General features: G+C 34.8%; 2 protein-coding genes across 2 annotated transcripts; one reads left to right on the forward strand and one right to left on the reverse strand.

Moving 5' to 3' along the window:
* Positions 1-5,613: 5,613 nt before the first annotated feature.
* On the reverse strand, positions 5,614-16,340 carry LOC110020055 (syntaxin-81). The gene is made up of 8 exons (XM_020718028.1): positions 16,016-16,340; positions 10,130-10,266; positions 9,733-9,816; positions 9,532-9,636; positions 9,014-9,163; positions 8,414-8,653; positions 7,997-8,128; positions 5,614-6,089 (listed from the first exon to the last, which is right to left on the reverse strand). Exons 2-8 carry the CDS (start codon positions 10,205-10,207, stop codon positions 5,946-5,948), a joined length of 933 nt encoding a protein of 310 aa, XP_020573687.1. The 5' UTR covers positions 10,208-10,266; positions 16,016-16,340; the 3' UTR covers positions 5,614-5,945.
* Positions 16,341-22,267: 5,927 nt separating this feature from the next.
* On the forward strand, positions 22,268-23,427 carry LOC110020002 (the record flags this gene model as incomplete). The annotated part of the gene is given in 3 exon segments (XM_020717941.1): positions 22,268-22,936; positions 23,024-23,209; positions 23,287-23,427. Coding segments are annotated over 3 exon segments (828 nt in total), but the record flags the coding sequence as incomplete, so codon positions are not given.
* Between the last annotated feature and the right edge of the window lie 5 nt (positions 23,428-23,432).

The following is a 23,432-nucleotide window of genomic DNA, read 5'->3' on the forward strand; positions in this document are numbered from 1 at the left end:
GAAAAACCTTTCAATATCATCGGACTCGCTTGGCCGCGCCACCTTGTCAATTAGTTGCAGTGCAGGAAGGTCAATTTTGTAAATAATTGTAAAAATTTTTGAACCCTCTGTATGCAGCTGAGGCTGTTTATATAGAGAAGGATGAATGAATTAAAGCGCCGTCTTTTTGGCGGGGGGGCAAAAGAGGGTAAATATCGAAAATTTGAATTTGGAATGAAAGGCGAGAAGGTCTGGAGTGTAATTTTGGAAAAAATTTTACTCAGTCAGCGGGTTCCCACGGGTTTGACCGCCGTAACGGGTAGGGAACGGGCGATTGTTCATTATATCGTTATTTCTGCCGACGGCAAAATAAGTATATATAATTTTCTTGCTTAAAATTTTTTTTTATGATTAATTTTTAATTATTGTTCACGCATGACTAGATATCTTAATTTCAAAAAATAAAAAATGTCAAATGCATTAACACTTCCAATATTGATGCGCAATAGAAAAAGTTTATCATTCAACATAAATCTCGAGGCATGATACGAATCCCAATGCAATTTTTTTAAACAAAAAAAAACGTTTAAATCAATTAAAAAACATACAAAACTCTGATTTCTTACGAACATAATGGCACCAAAATTGGTCCATGATTCCCAACTCTCTCAATTCCGGCCTCTGCGGCCTATGTATTTTATTACAGCTTCCTGTTAAAACTTATGTGACTAACTACGACCAAAATGAATTATAGCTCATGTAACTTCTAACTCCGACTTTTGTTTCTTATTAATGTTATTACAACACCCTGGTACAACCTATATGACCTACTATGCGACCCTCAACTCATGCAACTCTAATCTTCGATCTTTTCAGCCTACGAATGTTAACACAGTTCATGTAGTTTCCAACTCTAGACTCTGTGGCCTACAACCTTTATTACACCTCTTTGTTACAACAAATGTGAGCAACTAAGACCTGCACGAAAAACGGACATTATTAAGGCTCCCCTTTACAGCATATGTGACGACCTATAGCCTAAGCGGTTCATACCTCACGCAAATTCCAACTTTGGCCTTTGTAGCCTATAAACATTATTATAACTCTCTATTATAATCTATGTGACTAACTACAACCTACGCAATCCACACAGCTCATGCATCTCCAAACTTTAGCCTCTGTGGTCAACGAATGCTATCACAGTTCATTCAGTTCTCAATTGTAGCTTCTATGGCCACTGAAATTATTACAGCTCTCTGCCACGGCTTATGAGATTTACTACACCCAAACAAACATTACAACCGCCATCTACAATATTCACGACATACTATTGCCTCCATATAACAATCAATCCACTACAAAATTCTCGCCCTATCACGACTGGTATTGTTGAAATACTATTACACATCAACTTTGTGATTTCATTTTTTCTATCTCACAAGAAGAGCGATTTTATATACTAACTATTACATGGTGAGTTGTTTCAAGTTGGCTAGACCCCGTGATGTTATCCTATTTTGCTGATTCTCAATTTTTGTGTTTCCTCCTACTACTTTTCTATTATCTATGTATGTTGAACCTTCGTGCAACGCTAAGACAATAAATATCACGCCATTATCTTGAAGCTTCCAACGCGCAACAATTACCATCACTATTCTTATGAAAGAAAAACTAAAAGGAATAGTCAAAATTCAAATTCTTCATTGAGTTTGAATTTTTTTTGTATAAAAATATGCGACTAAACTTAACATTAAAGTCAATAAATTTTTTTTTAATTACGAAAATAACACTAAAAATTTATTCTAGAATATTGAAATTATGTCAATAACCTAAAAAAAAATTCAACTTTTTGACGCCTACTTGCTCATAAAAAGTTCTAAACACAAAAAGTTTTGCATTGAAATAACGCGAAACTTTTAGGTTGACTAAATACATTTTCCACGCAAGTTGGTCGTTGAATTAGCAGAGCATGTCAAACTTACAACCGACACCGGTCAACGATATTTTGATTTTATTTTTTTCAAATAAAGACTGCTCGTTTAATAATTGTCAATATTTTCCTCTTCAATTTTGTTGCACTCGCGACGTTCAATTTGTGGGAGCTTGACCGCATAAATCACACGGAAGAGAAATTCGCAGTACGCCTCCACGTGGCGACTTTTGATGCGTTCATTTATTATTCTGCGTATTTTTTAACATGTTTTTTAATGAAAATTTAATTAATGCGTCTGTGTTTATTAGGATAAATTATTCAGACAATACAGGTAGAGATGCATGTCATGTCTGATCTCTATCGTCGATCACCACAATCAAAATTTAAAAAAAAATGAAAGTGGGGTTCACTGAAATATATATTTGCTATGATGAGCGGTGGAGATCGGTGCATCTCTGTATGTGGTGTTCGTATGAAATAATTTTTCGTTTGTTAGAGAGCTTTGATAAGTTTTAATTTTCGAACATGATTTTTTATATATTAGCTGTAAAAATTATAATTTTTAGTAAAAGATCTAAAGTATTACTATTGTTAACTTTTATAATTTTATGATATTGTATTATAAATAAAATTATCAAACTAGGTGTTGGATGTAAATATGTGAAAAAAGTGGTATGAATTTAAGTTTTTTTTAATTTAATTATCAGAAATTAACTTACATACGACACAATTATTATAATATTTAAATATATAACATCTAAAGTTTAAGATTTACATGTGTAGCTTTAAAATCTTTCATATCGTCAAACTCGCGGTCTCGATATGACATATCTAATGATATCAAAGTTGAGTCAAACCATGCCTTGAATCAAGCTATTGAAGCATATTTGGAAGCTTTAGATTGCCAATTTCATGATCAAGTGAAGTGAAAATTTGATCTATTTTTATAGTCAAATCGAGCGTGTCGATGAGATGAATCCAAGGAACTCAAGTTCGCTCAATTATGATTTCATTAATTAGGTGTTTAAATCATTAAAAAAATTCTTATGATCAAGGAGGATCAATATGGGTTATTTGATCAGGTAATTGGGGAAGTTATTCTCCAAATGACCAAAATGTCATACCCTATAAGCTATGAAACCACCCCCTCTCCTTACTTGAAGAGGAAAGAGAATAAGAGGAATTTCAGAGCCCATTCTTGATTGAAGACCCGACGATAACTTCATGCCTCCATAAATGTCGACAACCACTGTCGGCCGCCATTACTTACGTCCCCAACCTCCTGCCACTGGAGATCCTTGTTTTCAAACATCATATCCCAAATTTAGTTTTAATGTATAACACTCATATTGAAGAATTGACGCCAACTTCTGGCCTCAATAGCAGCTGACAACCATCGACTGTCACCACCTATCACCGTCAACCGCTGCTTACGATTGTTACAACTAAAATATTGTGATTGTTTCTAGCACATGCATTTATCTTTACCATCTTTAAAGCCAAGAGCAGTGTCCCGTGTAAAATTATAATGTCGTTCTCTATAAGAGAATAAGTCCAATCACCAAATATGGCCTATATTGTCAACATACGATATTGCAATCACCAATTATGGTCTATATGGCCAATGATATTACAATTACCAACTTTGACTTTTGCAGTCAACTATTACTGTTACAACTTAAACTACGATATCTATTGTCAACTACTATTATTACAACAACCAACTATAGTCTTTGTGGAGAACTACTTATGTTATAACTTTCAACTATAGTCTTTGTAGTGAACTGTCGCTATTGTAACAACAGACTTCTATTGTTACCACTTCCAACTATTATCTATGTGAGCAACTGCTGCTATTACAACTACTGACTACAACCTTCCTAGCCATTTATTGCATTCTTAGAACCAACTATAATCTTTGTGCTCAACAACTATTGTCGCAATTCATAATTACAACCAATGTGATCAATTTTCATTATTACAACCACCAACTACAATCTTTATGACCAACTAATACATTTGTGACAATTAAGTATTACTTTTACAGCTAACTATTACTATCACGTTTTCCAATTGTTATCTTTTTTTTATTATTGTAGCCATTGACTACAGTCTTTATGACCAACTACTGTCATTATAACAAACAACTACAACATTTGAGTCAAAATGTTGTTATTAAAGTCAAAAATCACATCATTTGTAGCTCAGTTATGATTATTATAGTTAAACTACTATTATATATATATGATTATCAATTTTGTACTTTCATATTCTCCAACTCAGATGAAGAGTGGAGCTATGCACTTATAATTACATATAGGGTTGTAAACGAGCCGAGCTTGAGCGAGCTCAGGCTTGGCTCGTGTTCGGCTTGTTCGAAATAGCTCGTGTTCGAAATCGGCTCGTGAATAGTGTGTTCGTGTTCGGCTCGATTAAAATATTTGTGTTCGTGTTCGGCTCGTGTTTGACTCGAAATTGACTCGTTAAACTTAAATTGAGAAAAATAAATGTAAAGTGTGAGATTCGAACCTGGATCAAATATATACAAAAGAATGCACTAACCACATTGTCACATGAGGTGTTATGATTTAAATTTAGACATAAATATATATAATATATTATTATATAAATAATATATATAATATATTGTTATATAAATAGTTATATAATTTTTTTTTTATTTCGAGCGAAAACGAGCTGAACACCAGCGAACAAGGAGTTGTTCGTGTTCGGCTCGTTTATAATTCAAGCTTTAAAAATTTATTTGTGTTCGGCCCGTTTTCTTGGACGAACGAGCCGAATACGAGCTGTTTGGGAACAACGAGCTTTTTTGACAACCCTAATTACATAGTAGATTATTTTGACTAGTTTGTCTCCAGATTTTCCCTTCTAGAGTTATTCCAGGTAAACATCATGGTGTCTCCTCATTCCACTTCTTTTTATTTATGTGTTAGATCTCTATGAAATAGTAAGATATTAAATCATCATTCTGCTTTTTTTTTTATCAATTTTTAAAAATTTAAATAAACATTTTTTATATCATTAATATAAATATGAAAGTTAAATAGTTAGATATATATATATATAAGAAACAAATTGTATGGTATGAGAATGTCAATTTGCATGAGATCATGTATTTCAGCCATACCGTTTCATAGGACTTCGAAGGAATCTGAACCAACGGTGATCTCTTGAATTATTGAATTTTTTTAATAAAAATAATTTATTCCAACAATATTAACAAATTAGTACGTAGCTAATCCAACACATATCCATGATCCTTATATATATATATATGAAAAGAATTTGACTTATTTAGTTACTATGCAAAAAATTATTGGCACAAATCACGTTTTTTTTTTTTAATTTTTTATTATTTTATTTATTTTCCTTATTTTTAGAGTTGATGACGTGTCTATTTTGAAATGATTAATTAGAACAATAATGATGCTTAATGATGTCATTTAACCACGTAATTAAGTTCATGATATGACTTTACGTAACAAATGGAAGAAATAGAAGGATTATAGATTTGACCACATGAAACGCGGCTGACATTCATGGTGGTATTTTCAGCGGGACCTACAAGAAAATAAGTATTTCCTAACAACCCTTGGACGGAATAATTAGCTCAAATTCCTCCTCTCTCATAATTAAATCATCATAGAAATTAAGTCAAAGTTTGCATAAGAGTCATTTTTATTAGATTTCACCCCCTTGAAAAAAAAAATCTTATGAATTGTGCTCAAATATATAAATATACAGGATCTACACCGTTCAAGAGTATATTTCTACAGTTCAGACGAGCAAGAAGAAGAGACATATAAAAACCAGAAACTAGCCAATTACAAATCAACCACCCTCTTTCATCCATTTTTCATTTTTACCAAATTCTCAATGGTTCGTTCGTGACACGCTTTAATACATCGGTTTGGTAGTTCAAGGAAATCATTTGGATGGTTAATTTGTAAATATCAATGTTTTGGGTGGTCTGCATGTAATTATCCCAATAAAAAAAAAGAAAAAAAAAATGTCAGCTATACCAATCGAGAAAGATGACAGAGAAGGTTAGAACGAAGAAGAAGAGTAACAGGAAAGTTCTGCTGCTGCTGTTACGCTTTATGGCCTGGGTTAGCTCCTTGTTCCCTGATTCCACATTCTTTGTTGCCTCCACCGCCTGAAACAAATGGAACGAAGAAATAAGATGTACATAGAAAAAAAATAGTAGCAACAAAAATAATGACAACAAGCCTTTATTCCGCTGAGTGGGGTCGGCTACATGGATCATTTTTCTCCATAATGTCCTTTTGAGTGTCATATTTTCATGTAACTCTGAAATATTAATATCATTTTTTTATACAATATGCACTAGTCTTTCTAGGGCTACCGCTGTCTTTCTTAATATAAGTTGACTCTAAAACATCTAATCTCCTAACCGGATCATCGGGTGGTCGACATTTAATGTGACCAAACCATCTAAGACGACTCTCTCTAATAGAAGCAAATAAGAAAATTGTTGATACTGAGCGGTAACTTCTGAATAAAAACATAGCACCCAAAACATTGTTATCTACGAAATCTAGCACCCAAGTTATATTTTTGAACCAACAAATCCATGTATTTACACATGCTACGATCAGACCATTGAGAATTTGATAAAAATGAAGTTTTATAATGAATTTTGATATTTGAGTGACAATTTGAAAATGGATGAAAGAGAATGCTAGATTTGTGAATAGCAATGTCTTGGGTGTGCTATGTATGTAAATATCCCTATTGGAATATTTTGAAGTTATTTGATTTAGTGGAAATAAATGAAGGACTTCACATTTTTATTTTTGGTGGCGGCTTGGGTGGCCGGTTGCAGCAAATAACCAGTTAAGCAAAGAGATGTATTTAGAATTCGCTCAAATCCCACAAATTCCAAATACATTGAAAAAAAAAATTAGAGAATGAATTGTAATTTTACAATATGTTCCAAATTTATTCGATCTAACACCTAGATTTATGAAATTCCTGCAACTTGAATGCAATGCACTCCTTATACAGCAAACCAAATAACACCTTAAAATGAATTTTTAATCCCCTATAACATACTACTTTCAACAAGAAGTTGAGAAAAAACAAAGAGGGAAAAAACTGTAGGACAATATATGAGTTAATAAATATCATAAATAGCTTAATTTAGTCAGTATGTTATAGTAGGTATTAAGTTTGGTTAATCAAAAGATAATGTGTTCTTAAGAGTCTTGTTATTTTATAAATACTTCTTATTAAAGGCAGACCTAAGCAATAGAGTGAAAGAGAGAAAAGTAGAAGCGTGTGAATCTTTATTCGAAAAGCTAACCCCCTATTTATGGGCATAAGATTATGTACAGCGTATGCAAATGTCCCAATGTAATAAATGTCATGAGTAGTTTTATGGCGTATAATGACATCAATGAATGAAATGAACACATCCCACTGCTTAGCTCTCTTCTTCCTCTTCTCGATCCACAATTTTTGGCATTGCTAGCGAGATTTGAATCGCCATTTACAGTTTTGACCCCCCGGAGTCGCAATAGATCCTAATCACCTAAAATTTATCTAATTGTTTATTTATTTGGTTCAAATTAACATGAACATAAGCACGCTCGCTATGATGAGCTCAATGTCTTGAGCTAAAAAAATTGTTTGACTATCCCTTCTTCTTATGATAAGAGTAATTAAAAAGTTTTGACACAATTCACTTGCCAATGGAATTATCTTTTGATTTTCATGTTTTTGATCTGCAGTTGATGGAAAGCGAAAGCCATCAAAACAAAAATTTCTATGTATTTACATATTTAACAACTAAACATTGCTTTTTACATTTATACCTCCCAAATCATTCATATCACATCAAAGAAACCACTATTTCACTTTTAAAAAGTGAAATACTCATTTTAATGCATAAAGTGGTACATATGTAAAAAAATGAAGTTCAGGGTTAGATGCGTAGATATATAAGAATCGAGTCTTATGTACGTAAATCTTCCAATTATTTTACAAGATAAAATAATTCAAAAAACCAGCATTAATTTTTGATTCACATAAGCAGCTGACCTGCTCATACAACAGCTCAATTTGCTGAGCCTGTTGCAAGACATGCGTCGACATGAGATGATTCAGCGCCGACATCTCGATCATCTTTGTTTCAGTTTCTTGTACCGCATCCAACAGACTTGTCAACTCTACCTGATAAGTTGTTCAGAAGAAATATAACTTGCAAATGAATAAAGTGTACAGCAAGAAGTGATTCCGTAAAAAAAAAGGGGGCATTTGCATCCATGGTATTTACATATCACACCTAAATTGTCATTCTTACACTCATAAGTTTAAAGCACCAAGCTGCTATGTATCTAAGGATGAAAGTTAAGTGAAAGATATGTAAATACATAAGAATTGTGTCCAAGGTATGTAAATTTCCCAAAACAAAAAAACAAAACAAAAAGAAAGGTTTTAATCATAATAAAAGTCAACCTGAAGTGCCCGTGTTTCATCATCAAGAAGTTGATTCTGCACTGTAATAGGCTCAGTAGAAAATTCATGGCTTACAAGCTCTGGAAAATCAGATGTAAGCACTTCTGGAGATTTGTTGGTCGTAATTGTACGCTTCTTTTGTCTGGGCATTGCACGATTAATGGCTTCTCGAATACGCACAGCCCTAAGTTGGTCGAACTTAGCCGTAACCGAATGAAGTCTTTCACTTAAAATCAAAACCTGCAATTAACAAAGTAAGCGGAACTGAGAAATTTCAGTAACATAGTATTTTTTGTGGGGCATTTACACAAATACCACATAATTCTTATGTATTTACATACATAGCACTCTAATCTTTAATATCACATATAAAAATCACGACAGTACACCTTTTCATTCATAGGATTATGACACCAAAGGGTTATTAATGCAATTAACTTTAGGTCTTAGATATGTAAATAAAAAGGAATTGTGTGGTTATGTAAATCTCCACTTTTCTTTAAAGCAAATTGAAACTGCGGTCTTCAAAAATCCTACCATAGGTGCTAGGTCTAATAATCTAGATAAAACAATTATGGAAAAAAGAGAGGAATTGCATACCACACCATGCATATGAGCTACCTCATCCGCATGAGAACCATCACGAAGCATGGGAAGCCATCTTTTTGTATTTTCATGCTTCTCCTCATCAGAAATCTTATTTTTTAGAATATCAATTTGCTCCTTGCTTGCTTTAACAAAAACACCGACCTGAATGTCAATCATGGATTATTCTCTTTTAAGGAAAATAAAATCAAGGGTCATTTACATACATATCATCCAATTTCTGTGTATTTACATATCCAATATCTAAACTTTATTTTTTAAATGTACACCACCCAAATCTTTCATATCACATAAAAACTGCCACTATTTTAACTTTTAAAAAGTAAAATACACCTTTTTTATGCATAGTGAGAGGTGACTCATATGTAAATGACTCATATGTAAAAATTGAAGTTTAGGTGATAGAGATGTACATACAATGGAATTGAGTGGTATGTATGTAAATCTTTTTAAAATGAAAAGCAACTTGTTCATAAGAAAAATTCACCAAAGACTCAGAGTAAATGACTCACTTCATGTTCAATATTGTCCCTTTCTTGTTCGGTGGTGCGATGTAAATTCAAATAATCCTTTTGGTGCTTTAAAATAAAATGCTCCAATTCGTTTATGCCTTCAAGCTATAGAAGGAACAAAAGATAACTGCCAATATTACAATTATTTTATGCAAAATTGCACTTCACGTTGAAATTAGATAGACTAAAAGCATTCTATACCGTCTTTAGCGCAGCTTTGGTAAATGGCAACCTATGCGTAGGTTTGTGCATGATGAAAGATGCCATTACCGGAACCAACATGGACTGAAAAGCAAATTTGTCAGAACATGCAATTTTTCACAAGATACTGAAACCATAACATTAAATCTAACTTAAAAATGAAAAATAGTCGGAAAGACCAAGACATCTATCGCCATCTATATATTTAAGATAATAGATAATAAGCTACGAAGGTTAATACAACTACCACACAGCTTCTCATGTGAAAAATTAAACTTGCTTATCCCCACCCCCCCCCCAAAAAAAAAAAAAAAAAAAAAAAAAAAAAAAAAAAAATCAAATAATGCCATAATATATTGCTTGTAAAAGTTTGAATATGTTTCAAAGTATCTCTCACCTCAGTGTATCCGAATGAAACAGCCGAAGTACGGACAGCATCCTTGAAATCCTCAGTTCGATCCCTAGTTTTTGCCATATTTTCACAATCTGCCGATAGAAACCCTTAGGATGTATATGGTTTACCTCTTCCTCATCCTAATCATAAAACAAATATATATGATGAGATGAAATATACATGATCAAAGAGAAAAGTGTCAAAATACTCCACTAACTCTTTGCAAAGGGCTATGGCCTATAAAAAAGTCAATTTGATTCCCATACTTTTTAATATGAATTGAAATAGCCCACATGGAAGAACATTTCAACCCCAGCTTCAAGAGTATGTGGACTAATTTGGAGACTGACACTAAAATGGCCACATGTAAACAATCAGGGAAAAATTTTGGCACTTTAATCGATATGATCAAACATCCCCCAAATAACAAATCAACAATGCCCGAGATCATGAGTTTCCGAAAAAAACTCTCCTTATACGAAATAAAACAGAAAGGATGAAAAATAAAAAAGGAAGCATTTGTCCTTAGAAACAAGCTTAACTAATCAAGCTTCTATTGAAGTCAAACTGCATCTCTCCATGAAAAAGAAAAATGAATATAAAGAAAAGAAACACATCTGAACTTTTAAGTTTGCTCGAGCAAACAAAATTGAATGAATCTTTGTTGCCTGACCACCCAAATGGACAATGAAATATGCAATTAGCTGCAACAACAACAATAACAAAGCTTTATCCCACCAAGTGGGGTTGGTTATATGAATCATTTTTTCCATTGTGTCCAACTGAGTGTCATATTTTCATTTAATTCTAATAATTTAATATCATTTTTTATAAGAAGTGCTGAAGTCTTTTTAGTTCCACCTCTATTTTTCTAAACATAAGTTCAATCTAAAACATCTACTCTCCTAATTGGATCTTCAGGTGATCAACGTTTAATGGGACCAAACCATCCAAGACGACTCTCTAATCTTGTCCGCCATTGGAGCTACACCAACCCTTGCACGGATACATTCGTTTCACATTTTGTCTCTAAGCGTCAAAGCCACTCATCCACCTAAGCATTCTCATCTAAGCAACACTTAACTTAGTTTTATGCTTCTTCTTTCTATACCAACATTCTATGCCATAAAGCATTCCGGATCTCAACACCATCTTAAAACATTTTCCTTGAAGTTTTAGTGGTACTTTTCTATCACACAATAGGCCGATGTATTCATCCACTTCAACCATCCAACTTGAATTCTACTAATAACAACCCCATCTATATCACCAATACTCTGAACAATAAACCCGAGACAACTAAAAGTTTACTCTTTTTAATGACTTGGTCAATCGTTGTTATAACTTTGTCATAAGATCTACAACTACTAAAATTATATTCCATGTATTCATTTTTAGATCTACTCAAACGAAGACCTTTAGACCCTAATGTAGACCTCCATAATTCAAGATTTTTCAGAACTCTTTCTCTATTATCCACAAGGATATCATCAGCGAAAATCATACATCAAGGTTCATCCTCCTGTAAATGTCCAGTAAAAGCATCCATAACTAAAGCAAAAAAGATATGGGCTTAAGGTAGATCGTTGATGCAATCCAGCTGAAATAGGAAAATATTTGGTCAACTCTCCTCTTCGAACACAAGTAACACCTCTAGCATACATATCTTTAGTGGAATAAAATAATTGCTTGAAAAATTTTAAGCTCTTGTAGTTGGATGGAATAAAATAATTGCTTGCAAAAGTTTGGGTGTTTATAAATAGGGGTGTGACTAAGCTAAGTCGACTCATGAGCCAGTTTAGGTTCAGCTCGATAAGTGGCTCGAGAGCTGAGTTTGGTGAGCTAACAAGTCAATCTCGAGCTAGTCTTAATTTAACTCGTTATACTCAATTAAAAAAATATTAGTATAAAATGTACTCAAATATATTCAAAAAACTATCTTTAAATTATCAAAAATATTTTATAATGGTATTTTAAATTTATATCGAGCGATATCTTATTTTTTACCTATTAATTATTTAATATATTTGTCATTTTATTATAATAATTGTACGTCCAACAACAAAAATCCATGTAAATTTTACGACAAGAATAAAACACATACCCAGGATCTTCTCCGCCATAGACTAACTAGCACCACCAAAATTCAACAATAAAAGATCATTGGCAGCTCATTTCTCTCTGACCGGCTGTTTACTCCCACCAATTACTGGTACACAAGTTGGTTGAGAGGCCTTTGCAATCTCTGGCTGACCCAAAATCTAAGCGGGTTCTTATTAGACGGACCAGCCGCCAAACCACTCAGCTCCTTTCCAGTGTTGCATTGACCTTTCTCTGGTCCCTCCAGGATAGAATTTGAAGACTACTATTCCACTCGCTTGGCCAATTTCAGTTTCTTGGCAATTTTCTTATCTAATTTCTCGGGCTCGCCTTCCAGCCGGCGCCTCTTCATTCCGAAGGCGGCCAACATTTTCGCCTTGTCTGCGGGCTTGGGAGTCAAATCAGATCCTTTCTCCATAAGAATGATACAGAAGTCGAGTGGAATCAAAGAGAAATAGACTCAAGCAACTAAAAACCATCCACTGCGCCCTATATATAAGGGTCATGGGCACACAAATTCAAAGAGTTTAATCATTACATTAAATTATAACTATTAAGATTTAATTTATTGCATTAAAAAAATTTTTTGTTCTTATTACAGTTGTCGCTATCAAGGAGTACAAAAATTGAGAAACTTAATATGTATACCTAAAATTGATCTACATGAATCCCAATGGAATCCAATGGTCGGACGAAGTGACATGGCTAGAAGATCCAAAGTCCTAGGAATCTGGAGACAGAACCAAAAAGAAAAGTTTTGAGCATTATTCTGAAACTTAGTTTCAATCATAGAATTATAGTTGCAAGAAAATTAGGAAAAAATAATTAGAAGAAAATACTGAGAACCAAATTCAGGTCATTTAATGCTATCAAGTTTAATATAGCACCAATCCATACTTCCACAGCAACTAAACCACGCATAAAAACCAGGAAATAGTGAATCTATAAAAATTACAATGCGCATCAGCAATCACTTGTTGGGTTATGCGCTTTTGATAAGGTTTTTTTTCAACAAATTGAGATGTCGTGCTTTAAAAAAAATTTGACTCCCATCAATATTTTAATCGAGTTCTATTTTATCAATAATTCACCTCTGCATTCCTTGAGAATTAAAATATATAAATACTCTATGCTAGAGAAAATCAGTGCACCATTATTACTTGATTAGCCAGAGAAAGAAATCATGGGGATATAACTTACTATCAGGAACCCTACGCAGTTGTTTGGTAGCAGGATTTGACCTGGTTTAAACTAGGGAGCTGCCTGGTAACGGACGGATTTAGAACAGGACTTAACCTAAATCCTGCCAGACGGTCATTTTAGACAAAATCAAGCTGCGGTTTTCATATATCTGAATTATACTGATTTTGGTCGTAACTTCCGGATTTACTAAGGATGCGTTTGGTATTGTGTTTTGAAGGCGTTTTGGAAAAAAGTTGTTCGGTATTTTGTATTAAACGCGGATCGCGAGTTGCACCCAGCGATTCGCGTTTCCTTCGAGCGAAAGACTTCTCTGCCCTAAGCGCATCACCCCACCCTGCTTCTTTCTCTCGATGTTGTAGCTATGGAGGGTCTCCCGCCTGGATATCCTAGTTTCCGATCCCCAGTGGACCACAACATCTGGTGCTTCCTCTCCACGCTGCTCCCATTGCGACGCCAAGCTCCTCCACAAAATCGCCCAACTCCTCCTCCCCGACACTGTAGAGAATATTAGATCCGGACTCCACAAAATCAACCCCCCTATCGCGTTCGCCTTCCTTCCGGACGGAGGGGATTACGTCCAACGATACCATTAATAAGGGCTTAAGGTCAGAAGTCTGCGAAGAAGAACTTGCTTATCCCCTCAAATCTTCTAATTTGTGGATTGAAATCTGAGGGGAGGGAAAGCGAGGCGACGGAGAGAGTTCATGGAATTTCTCTAATGTTATTTACTTTCCTTTCGTCAGTGTGCTTGTTGTATTCCCTTCGACTTTTGAATTGGGAGCAATGATTGACTTAATTTGAATTTTCCTTTTTGATTTAATGGAGTCTTAGGTCAAGAATCGTTTAGTTAGGATGGCTTAAGTACTCACGGATTGTCTTTTGTTGGCCCCCGATCTCAATTTTTATTCATTAGTTGATCTTTTGTCTGGATGCTGTTGAAGGACTAGAACTCTTCATGTACTGTAGGTTGGGAAGCATTTGATTGTTGCTTTGTTCCGGGAACTAAAAACTTTGAAATTAGATTTACTTCCTTGAAGATGGTAGTGGTCATGGGAATGGACTTCAGGAAGCAGCTTGCTTCTTGTGTAAGGAGCATACAGTAGAGCTATGCCATCTTCTGGTCTTTCTTGACCAGTCAGGAAGGTAATGGAAAACACTGCAGTTTCTTCTGTTTTAACAATCGGTGCTTTTGATTTTTGGCTTTTTGAATGTTTAACTTCTCCATATACTAGGAAATTGTATTTATATGTCCGCTAAGGTTTGTTGTGTAAAATAATTGACATATTGATTTAAACAAAGCTCACTGTTAAGTTTTGGATTCAGTGAGATATGCTATGATCATTAGACTTCTTTAATGACGATTTTATGAAAAATTCCATCTTAAGCTCAAGGTCATTCAATGATTTGGCATCATTTCCCTCAATGAAGAACAACAATGGGAATCTAAAAATAAAATGAAGGAAGAATTACAAAGATGTTGCTGAATTCTTATGCATTCAACTTTTATAAAGTTCACCTTGTTTGATAGCAGCCCAGCAAGGTAGAATTCAGTAAATTTCGATAGGACTATCATATACTTTCTGTTACAACATATAGGCCATATATCTCTACAATTTTCTGTTACAACATATAGGCCATATATTTCTATAAGGACTGCAATTTTTTGTTCCATTTTGGTATCCATTTGAATCTATCTCCTTGTTTGGACTGTCATATATTTTCATGTTTTATTAAGCACTGTTTCTGTTACAACATATAGGCCATATATCTCTACAATGTGTGGACTTCCTAGTTGATAAAGTGACAGCAGTTGTTTTCCTTCCGATGAGGAATTCATGGTATTTTGAGTTATTGGATTCCAGGATTCTAATTGTTGCTATATTCATCAAAATTTTTATCATATCATATCAGAAACCATACTATGTAACACAAGAGGCTGTAGCAGTGGAGTTATCAGTATATAATAAACCATATAGTTGGAAATGTGCACAGCTTGATTTATCCATTTTTATTTTATTTATAGTATCATACATAAGCATAATTGTGACTTTGATTGTAGTCTCCTTTCATTGTAAATAAGAACCAATAGGAGCATTCAATATATGTTAGTTCCCTACAAATTTACATTCAATGCTCTATCAAATGGTCAAATACATTTCCTGGATAACAAAACAGGTATTATTTCCTGAATACCAAAACATCTCCTGAATACCAAATGGTCAAAAACGAATCCATCTTTTAAGAAAAAGCCGACAAAAATAACATCAGGACACAAAAAATAAGAGTTCTTCTCTCGGATGCAAAGCAGAGACAACAACTGCTGATAGCTTCGGCTGCAATATCAACGCGCAGACAAACCCACTCGAGATATCAATCAACAAAACATCAAAAAAAAAAAAAAAAAAAAAAACCAACAGGGGTAAAGAACCAAATCGAATCGGAACACTTCGACGAAATGAGAAGAAGAAGAAATCATAATGCTCTGTACTTCGGTGTAAGACAGTGGAAAGCGAAATTACAAAGCTGCGCAGAATTTCTTACAGAGGCGAAAAACCCTAGCATTTCAACAGCCGAAGAAATGGATACCTGCCTCCTAGCTCGCCCCCGCTTCAGCTGTGGGTCTTCAGGTTCTCGCATGGCTTTCGGCAGAGGAGAAACGGAGGTAGGGCAGAGGAGCGACGGCTAGCTTTTGGGTAGGAGCAGTGAGGAAGGAGAAGCATCAGAGTTTCGGTCTCTGTACGCCGCGATACCGCTACTGCCTGCCCAGCTCTAATTGCAACTGTATCGCGAGGGTTCTATCACGAAGGAGAAGGTTTTGAGCGAAACCTGGAGAGGAGGTAGCGATTTAGGCCCGGAGAGAAGATCTTTGGGCGTAACCGGGAGAAGGTGAGAGATGAAGGCGATGGTTTGGCGAGGGTTTCACTCGAGCGAAGCAAGGCGAAGGCACGGGTATTTATTTTAGGGGAAAGAAGAAATTTATTTTTAATAAATATTATTTATTTAAAAAGATTAAATTAGTTAAATTAATCATATTTTTATTTTAATGTCTTAAACTTTATTTTTTGAATTTAATTAAAATAATCATTCATTACAATGATCAATGAAATATTATTAAATTTAAACTATTATGATTTGATTTAGTTTAAGTTATTTTTAGTTGATTCAACCACTAATTAATAAATTATTATTTAAAATATTATTAAAAACCAATTATAATTAAATTAATTTATTCAATTCTAATTTACTTAATTTATTTTTTCATTAATATAAGCTCGAAAAATAATTAGTTTATGATTTATATAAAAAAAAATTATTAATTGATGTTACTTATAATATAAAATTAAAATTAATTATTAAACATCATAATAATGAACCAATTATTGATTTATTATTGAGTAATAAATATTGATCAATCATTAATCTATTTAAAAATATATATTAATGACAAATTAGCTTTGGTAATTAAGGAGTATTGTAATTATAAATAGCAAAATACATATAAACTAAAATTACCCACCCTTAGTAATTATATCATTAATATATAATATTAAATTCATATTTAATCTAACAAACTTAAATCTTGAAACTTGTCAACAAACAATTTCACATAGCTAAATGGGATTTAATATTTCTCACATGAATATTTTTTTAGGATTTAACTCCCTTATAATTTAGTGAATTTAGATTTATAGAGTTTATTAAATTCTACTTTTAAATTAATTCTTACTTGCAATCAAACACTTCATGTGGGGCTAAATATTGGAAGATTTATGTAAGATTTAGCTTAAATATTGTCAAACAATACAAATGACAAGTTTAATCCTAGAGAATTAAATATCATTTCTTCTATTTTCTTAAATATTGTTTCTAATAAATTCGATCACAGAAAGACAGAAAAAAATGCATTTTGTTTGCTTTGCATTTCAGACTGCTACCATAGCTTCGTTTGAAAAAAAATTTTGTGTTGCTTTCTAGAAATTTATATAGTAGGAAGTTTTTTTTAAGCATGACATGTTCAAGTGCGATGGTTGCAACAAAGTCGCAGTATCATTTTTTTTTAAATGATATAAATTCATAATTTCCACAAAAGCTTTATAAAAAGTTGTTTTTTTCACCACAACTTTACAACTACATATTTAAAAAACCCCAGCCATCCCAAATAGACCCTAAGCAGAAGCCAGTGTTGAGGTGAAATTAGGGTCTAAGATGCCTTTACCGACAAGCTCATCGTCGACCACTACCATTATTCTTTGATGCGGGTTTAATGTAGGAGTGTGGACGGGCAAAGGATAAACGGGCTTGTGCAATGTAATTTTTTTTTTTTTTTTATGGAGTGTTGAATATAAATTTTGAATGTACTTTTAAAAATATATATTAATTAATAAAAAAATAAGTAAAAAATAATATTATTTATAGTTTAATTCAATTAACTGATTTTTTTATGTTTCATATAATAATAAATGATTAATTGACATACTATTTTATAAAACCGTAGGCAGGCGAGGAAGGGAGAGATAAAAAAATTACACATCAATGAATCTAAATAGATAAATAGATTAATAAACTATTAATTAAAAATTAATCCGAATATTATCTCATATTAATTATAATTTAATAAAATAAAACATTATAGTGTTATTATTACTATTATTATGAGGGGTATTTACTTACATACCGCACAGTACTTACATAATTACATACTTAATATTTAAATATTATGTATATCGCTGCAATTCCTTACACACATGAAAATATCATGATTTTTTTCATGCATAAGTTTATGAAGTAAAGATGTTACATGTATAAATATCATTGAAGGTTAGATATGTAAATAAATAGAAATTTTGTGGCATGTATGTAAAATTCCGTTACTATTATGTGTAATAAAATATTACTAAGTTAAAATTTATAATATATTCATATCAAAATGAATCCCTAAGTCATATAATTCATTTTAACGTAATTTACATTATCTTCCTAACTACTCCGTACCCCACCATGTGCATGCCGTCCGGTTACTTAACAATTTATTTGTCCAAGCTACCGCCGCTAATAAAAAACAGATTTAGAAATGATATATTACAGAAAATCTGAACACAAACAATGACTGTTTGGCGATGGCGACGATCAGACTGTAGTAGTCTTTAATCGTGTTGATAGTGGTGACGATCAGACCGTAGTAGTCTCTAATCGTGTTGATAGTGGTGGTTATGATCTGATCGTAGTAGTCTCTAATCGTGTTGATAGTGGTGGTTAGGTAATAGTGGTCTGGCAGCTACAAATAATCAGACGATGACAATGATCATGAGGTGGGTCCGGCGGCAATGATTGTGGTGGCCAGGCAACGATGATCCGTCCGATATTGGTCAGGTGGCGATGACAAAAGTGGTAGGGCAACGGTTGGCAGGTAAGGGTAGTGGGCTGATGATGACGGTCAGATGGTTGCAACTTGATAACAATGATGGTGGTGGTAGTCATGTAATGGTGGTTTGGTGACCACGGGGGCCAAAATTCAGTGGTTAGGTTGGGGTGATGGTGACAACTTGACATCGGTGGTCCGACCGCAACAACTGGATAATCGTGGTTAAGAGGAGTCGACGGTGATCAATTGAACTATGGCGATGACTTGATGGCGATGGTTCAGCTGCAGTGATATGATGATCAGGTAATGGTGGTTTGGCGGTGGCGATGATCAGATAATCATGGTTCGGTGTGGCGACGATGATAACAAAAGTGATCGGGCAAAGGTGATCCAACAACAATGGCAACCAAAACGATTGTATTTAGCGGTGACGGCCAAATGACTGTGGTTAGGCGACGACAATTGTGGTGGTCGACGATGGTGACAAACCTATGGTGATGGTTATCGCTGAGATGGTGGTGGTCGAGCAATAATGGTGTGACGATGATGGTGGCTTGACTGCGGTGGTTTGGTGGCGAGGACTGTGCTATACAGGCAACAATGGTATGGCAATGACAACGATTAGATGACGATGGTCTCGTGGTGGTGATTATGGTAGTCCGAAAACGTTGGTCCTTTAATGATAGCAGTGCGACTACAGTGATCCTACAATGACAACGACCCAATGATGGTGGTCCGACGGTGACTACAGCGGACAACTGTGGTTTAATGATAACTGCAACTCGACAATAGCGATCAAATGACGATGATGGTGATGGTCGAGCAGTGGTTGTCCAATGCCAACAGTGGCTAGTATACGCAATGGTCCAACAACGATGGAGCACGGGAACCCTCAATAGCATAGAGCTTCTTCAACCTTCTTCTCCAAGTCTAGGGCTCCCTAAAGAAGAGAGCAAGGGTCTATTTTAAAATTTTAACAATGACACTCTCTGTAAATAATACATGAATCGAGACTCTTTTCCATTGAACAATCCAAAGTGATTTTTAGGCTTGTTGAATTCGTCTCGTCAAGAAGCTTCATATGACTACAATGTTGCCCAAAATATATTTTAAAATTTATTTTTTATGCCTCTTCTTAAATAAATGTGCATCAAGATTTATGTTAATTAATATGATTTTTTAGGAATGCATTAATAATACTCACACACATACATGTAAGTTAATAAAAAAGAAAATTTAAATTTTCAGAAATAAAGACAAATTATGATGCATAGTATTATTGTCTACATTGTTTTATTTTCTTACTTTCCATACTTTAATTTGATAATTAAGAATCTGATACAATTTATTCCAAAATAAAAATTATTGCAGCCAAATCATAAACTGGAGGTTACTTGAATGAAATCCGCTAAGCTGACATGGCTCGAATAGATTGAGTTTAGATTGAAATCGGCTCATAGCTCTTTCTATTCAATATAGAGCCAATTTTGCTCGAAATTGAATCAAGGATGATCCTGCTCGAAATTGAATCGAGGTCGAATTGAAATTAGTTGGCTCAAATTTGAGTTCTTTGGATCAATTCCAGCTCCAAATCACATCGATCCAACTCAAAATCAAAACAAGATGGTTCAAACCGAGTCATGAATCCATTCCAGCTCAAAATTGTCTTGTATCTTCTTATATTCGATTTTATTTAGCGTTTTATATAATTTTTATAATTTTTTTTTTTTGTAGCCTCACAAGTCAATTCGAGTTGATTCATATATGATTTGAAATCCGCTCGAAAAAAATTCGAGCTCAAAATTTAGCTTATAGCTCGACTTGTTTACTCGGATTTAATCCCTCTCTAATCTAAATTCCAAATTAATTTTTCACTATTTACACAATAGCACCCATAACCTCTTTGATTTTTTAAATTACATAACCAATGCATCCACATGTGACCCCACATTGAGGTGGGTTTCGTAATATTGAATTTTGATATTTTGAGTGAGAATTTTTAAAATAAATAAAAGAGGGGGGTAGTTTTGAAAATCAGTTATGTTTTTAATGCTAATTTATGTTTCTTTATTTTAATATTAAAAAAAAAAAAAAAAAAAAAAAAAAAAACAAAACCAAAAACAAAATTTCAGCAGTCGGTGGAGGGAGAATCGTTGAGGCCAGCTTGCATATGAACTGTCACCGAATGACTTCACGTGCTATACGCCATTTTATTTGCTTCAAGAAATAATAATAAATTCCGGCCCCCTCATAAATCTCTTGGAAAAAATTGCAGGCATACCGCATAAATTTCATGTATTTATATATCTACCATTTAAAATTTTATGTTTTTACTTATTACACCTAATAATCTCTATACTTCACTTAAGAAAATATAAAAAAATACTTTATAAAGTACTTTATAAAGTAAGATTTATGAAAATTTAGTGAGGTTGAATTAGAGATTGTGATATAGTTTTGCATACTATTGTAAAATTCTTTGATAATATTAGAAAAAAATACTTTATAAAGTAAGATTTATGCAAATTTAGTGAGGTTGAATTAGAGATCGTGATATAGTTTTGCGTACTATTGTAAAATTCTTTGATAATATTAGAAAAAAAATTCGCCCTAAAGGTTTCGGGCGATACCATATACAAATTTAACTCTGAATAGGGGTAATTCTAGACTCGGGTCATTTGCCGCCAGTCTTGAGTTGTTTGTTCATAAGGCTTAATCATGATCGTGTGGTATCAAGTGTCAACCCCTTGACAAGTCCATTGTAGTGATACATCGAATGTTCTGATAAGTGTGATTGACGTAATTCTCCATGCTTTGGTTGTAGTCACACGATTCTGATGGTTCGCTCGACCCTAAATCAATCGCCCTTAGATGTTGGCAGCCCACATCGCTTCTTTGGTTTTTCAAAACACGAATGTCATCCTGTGTCTGTTTGAAGAAACAATATTCTATACCGACGTCCATACGTCCAGATGGCCGACTATCATCGGCGACATCGCCAATGACACGTGTGACGATGTGGCCATCGATGACTGACAGTCTGAACGTGAACGTATGACATCTCGTGCTTGAGAGATCTCTGAACCACATAATCTTCCTCTTACTCATCTACACAAACTAATGTGCCTACACATTCCTACACATTAACTTATTTATGTCCAGTCAATTCAATCTACATAGAGCAATATTAAAATCATTATAAAAATTATAACAAAACAAAAATATAAAAAATAAAATTATAGTAATGTATTTTATCCCATGAAAATAAAAATATATTAAAAAAATAAAAAAATCATGCAATAATGTGTATTATGAGACCAAGTAGGCATGTGCTCCTCCCGCCTTTATTCTTCTCCCCACTTTCCACGCTAATTTAATAAATAAGCTTGCTAAATAATCCACAGATCCCCATCAGCTTCCCCCACCGGTCCACCTATGATCCCTAGACCAGCACAGTTTATTCGCACACCCCTTCGTACCCACCATCCCAAAATCGCAGCTTCATTTTCCTCCGAACAACACGTAGCTTCTTTAAAGAACGGGTGTAATTATCAAAACTATCCTCCGCGAAACTTCACACCGTCGAAGCTAGAAGTACCTCAGTGCAGAGAGAGAGAGAGAGAGCGGCGAGAGAGGGAGAGAGAATGGTACACGCGAAGACGGACTCAGAGGTGACGAGCATCGCGCCATCGTCGCCGACAAGATCGCCGCGCCGGCCGGTGTACTACGTGCAGAGCCCTTCCCGCGACTCCCACGATGGCGAGAAGACGACGGTTTCGTTCCACTCAACTCCGGTGCTCAGCCCAACCGCTTCTCCTCCGCACTCCCATTCCTCCGTCGGGCACCACTCCCGCGAATCCTCCTCCACCCGCTTCTCCGGCTCTCTCAAACCCGGAGCCTCCCGCAAAGTCACCCCCGACGGCGCCGCCGTCGCCGGCCGCCATAAATCCGATAAACCCTGGAAGGACAGCGATGTCATTGAAGAAGAAGGTCTACTCGATGACGACGAAGATCGTCCTCACGGCGTCATTCCTCGTCGCTGCTATTGCCCCCTCTTCGTCCTCGCCTTCGCCCTTCTTTTCTCCTTCTTTGCCCTGATCCTCTGGGGAGCCAGCCATTCCCAACGCCCCGAGGTTTCCATGAAGGTAATTCTACTGTTATTTTCTTCTCCCCGTTCTCCCTTTCAATCAACGATCGATCGCTCATTGTTTGTAGCTGAAAATGTCGCACAGAGCATAACGTTCGAGAATTTCATGATTTCGGCTGGAACGGACGCGTCGCTGGTGCCGACCAATTTGGCGACTCTGAATTCAACCGTGAAGATGAGCTTTCGAAATACCGGGACATTTTTCGGCGTTCATGTAACTTCAACCCCTCTCGATCTATCTTATTACGAGCTCTCGCTCGCCATCGGAACAGTAAGCTTTCAAGATCCAAATCTTGTTTAGTTTCTCAGTTAGCTTACGAATCGATATTGATCGAATTTGGCGGCCAGGTTAAGGAATTCTATCAATCGAGGAAGAGTATGAGGAACCTAAATGTAGTGGTTTCTGGCAACAAGATTCCTCTATACGGCGGATCTGCGAGTCTCAGCGCGCCAGCGGCCGGAAATAATGTAGCGGCGACGGCATCGGCGGCGGC

This window comes from Phalaenopsis equestris, unplaced genomic scaffold, assembly GCF_001263595.1.
Source record: "Phalaenopsis equestris unplaced genomic scaffold, ASM126359v1 Scaffold000090, whole genome shotgun sequence".
Lineage (NCBI taxonomy): Eukaryota > Viridiplantae > Streptophyta > Magnoliopsida > Asparagales > Orchidaceae > Phalaenopsis > Phalaenopsis equestris.

What these genes read in the sequence shown, in the direction of transcription:
- LOC110020055 (XM_020718028.1), bottom strand. Translation starts at nt 10,207, where the DNA reads ATGGCAAAAACTAGGGATCGAACTGAGGATTTCAAGGATGCTGTCCGT. An exon ending in CCAAAGCTGCGCTAAAGACG is followed by an intron (nt 9,637 to 9,732) that starts GTATAGAATGCT and finishes TTCCTTCTATAG; the next exon opens with CTTGAAGGCATAAACGAATT. An exon ending in GGGACAATATTGAACATGAA is followed by an intron (nt 9,164 to 9,531) that starts GTGAGTCATTTA and finishes ATTGACATTCAG; the next exon opens with GTCGGTGTTTTTGTTAAAGC.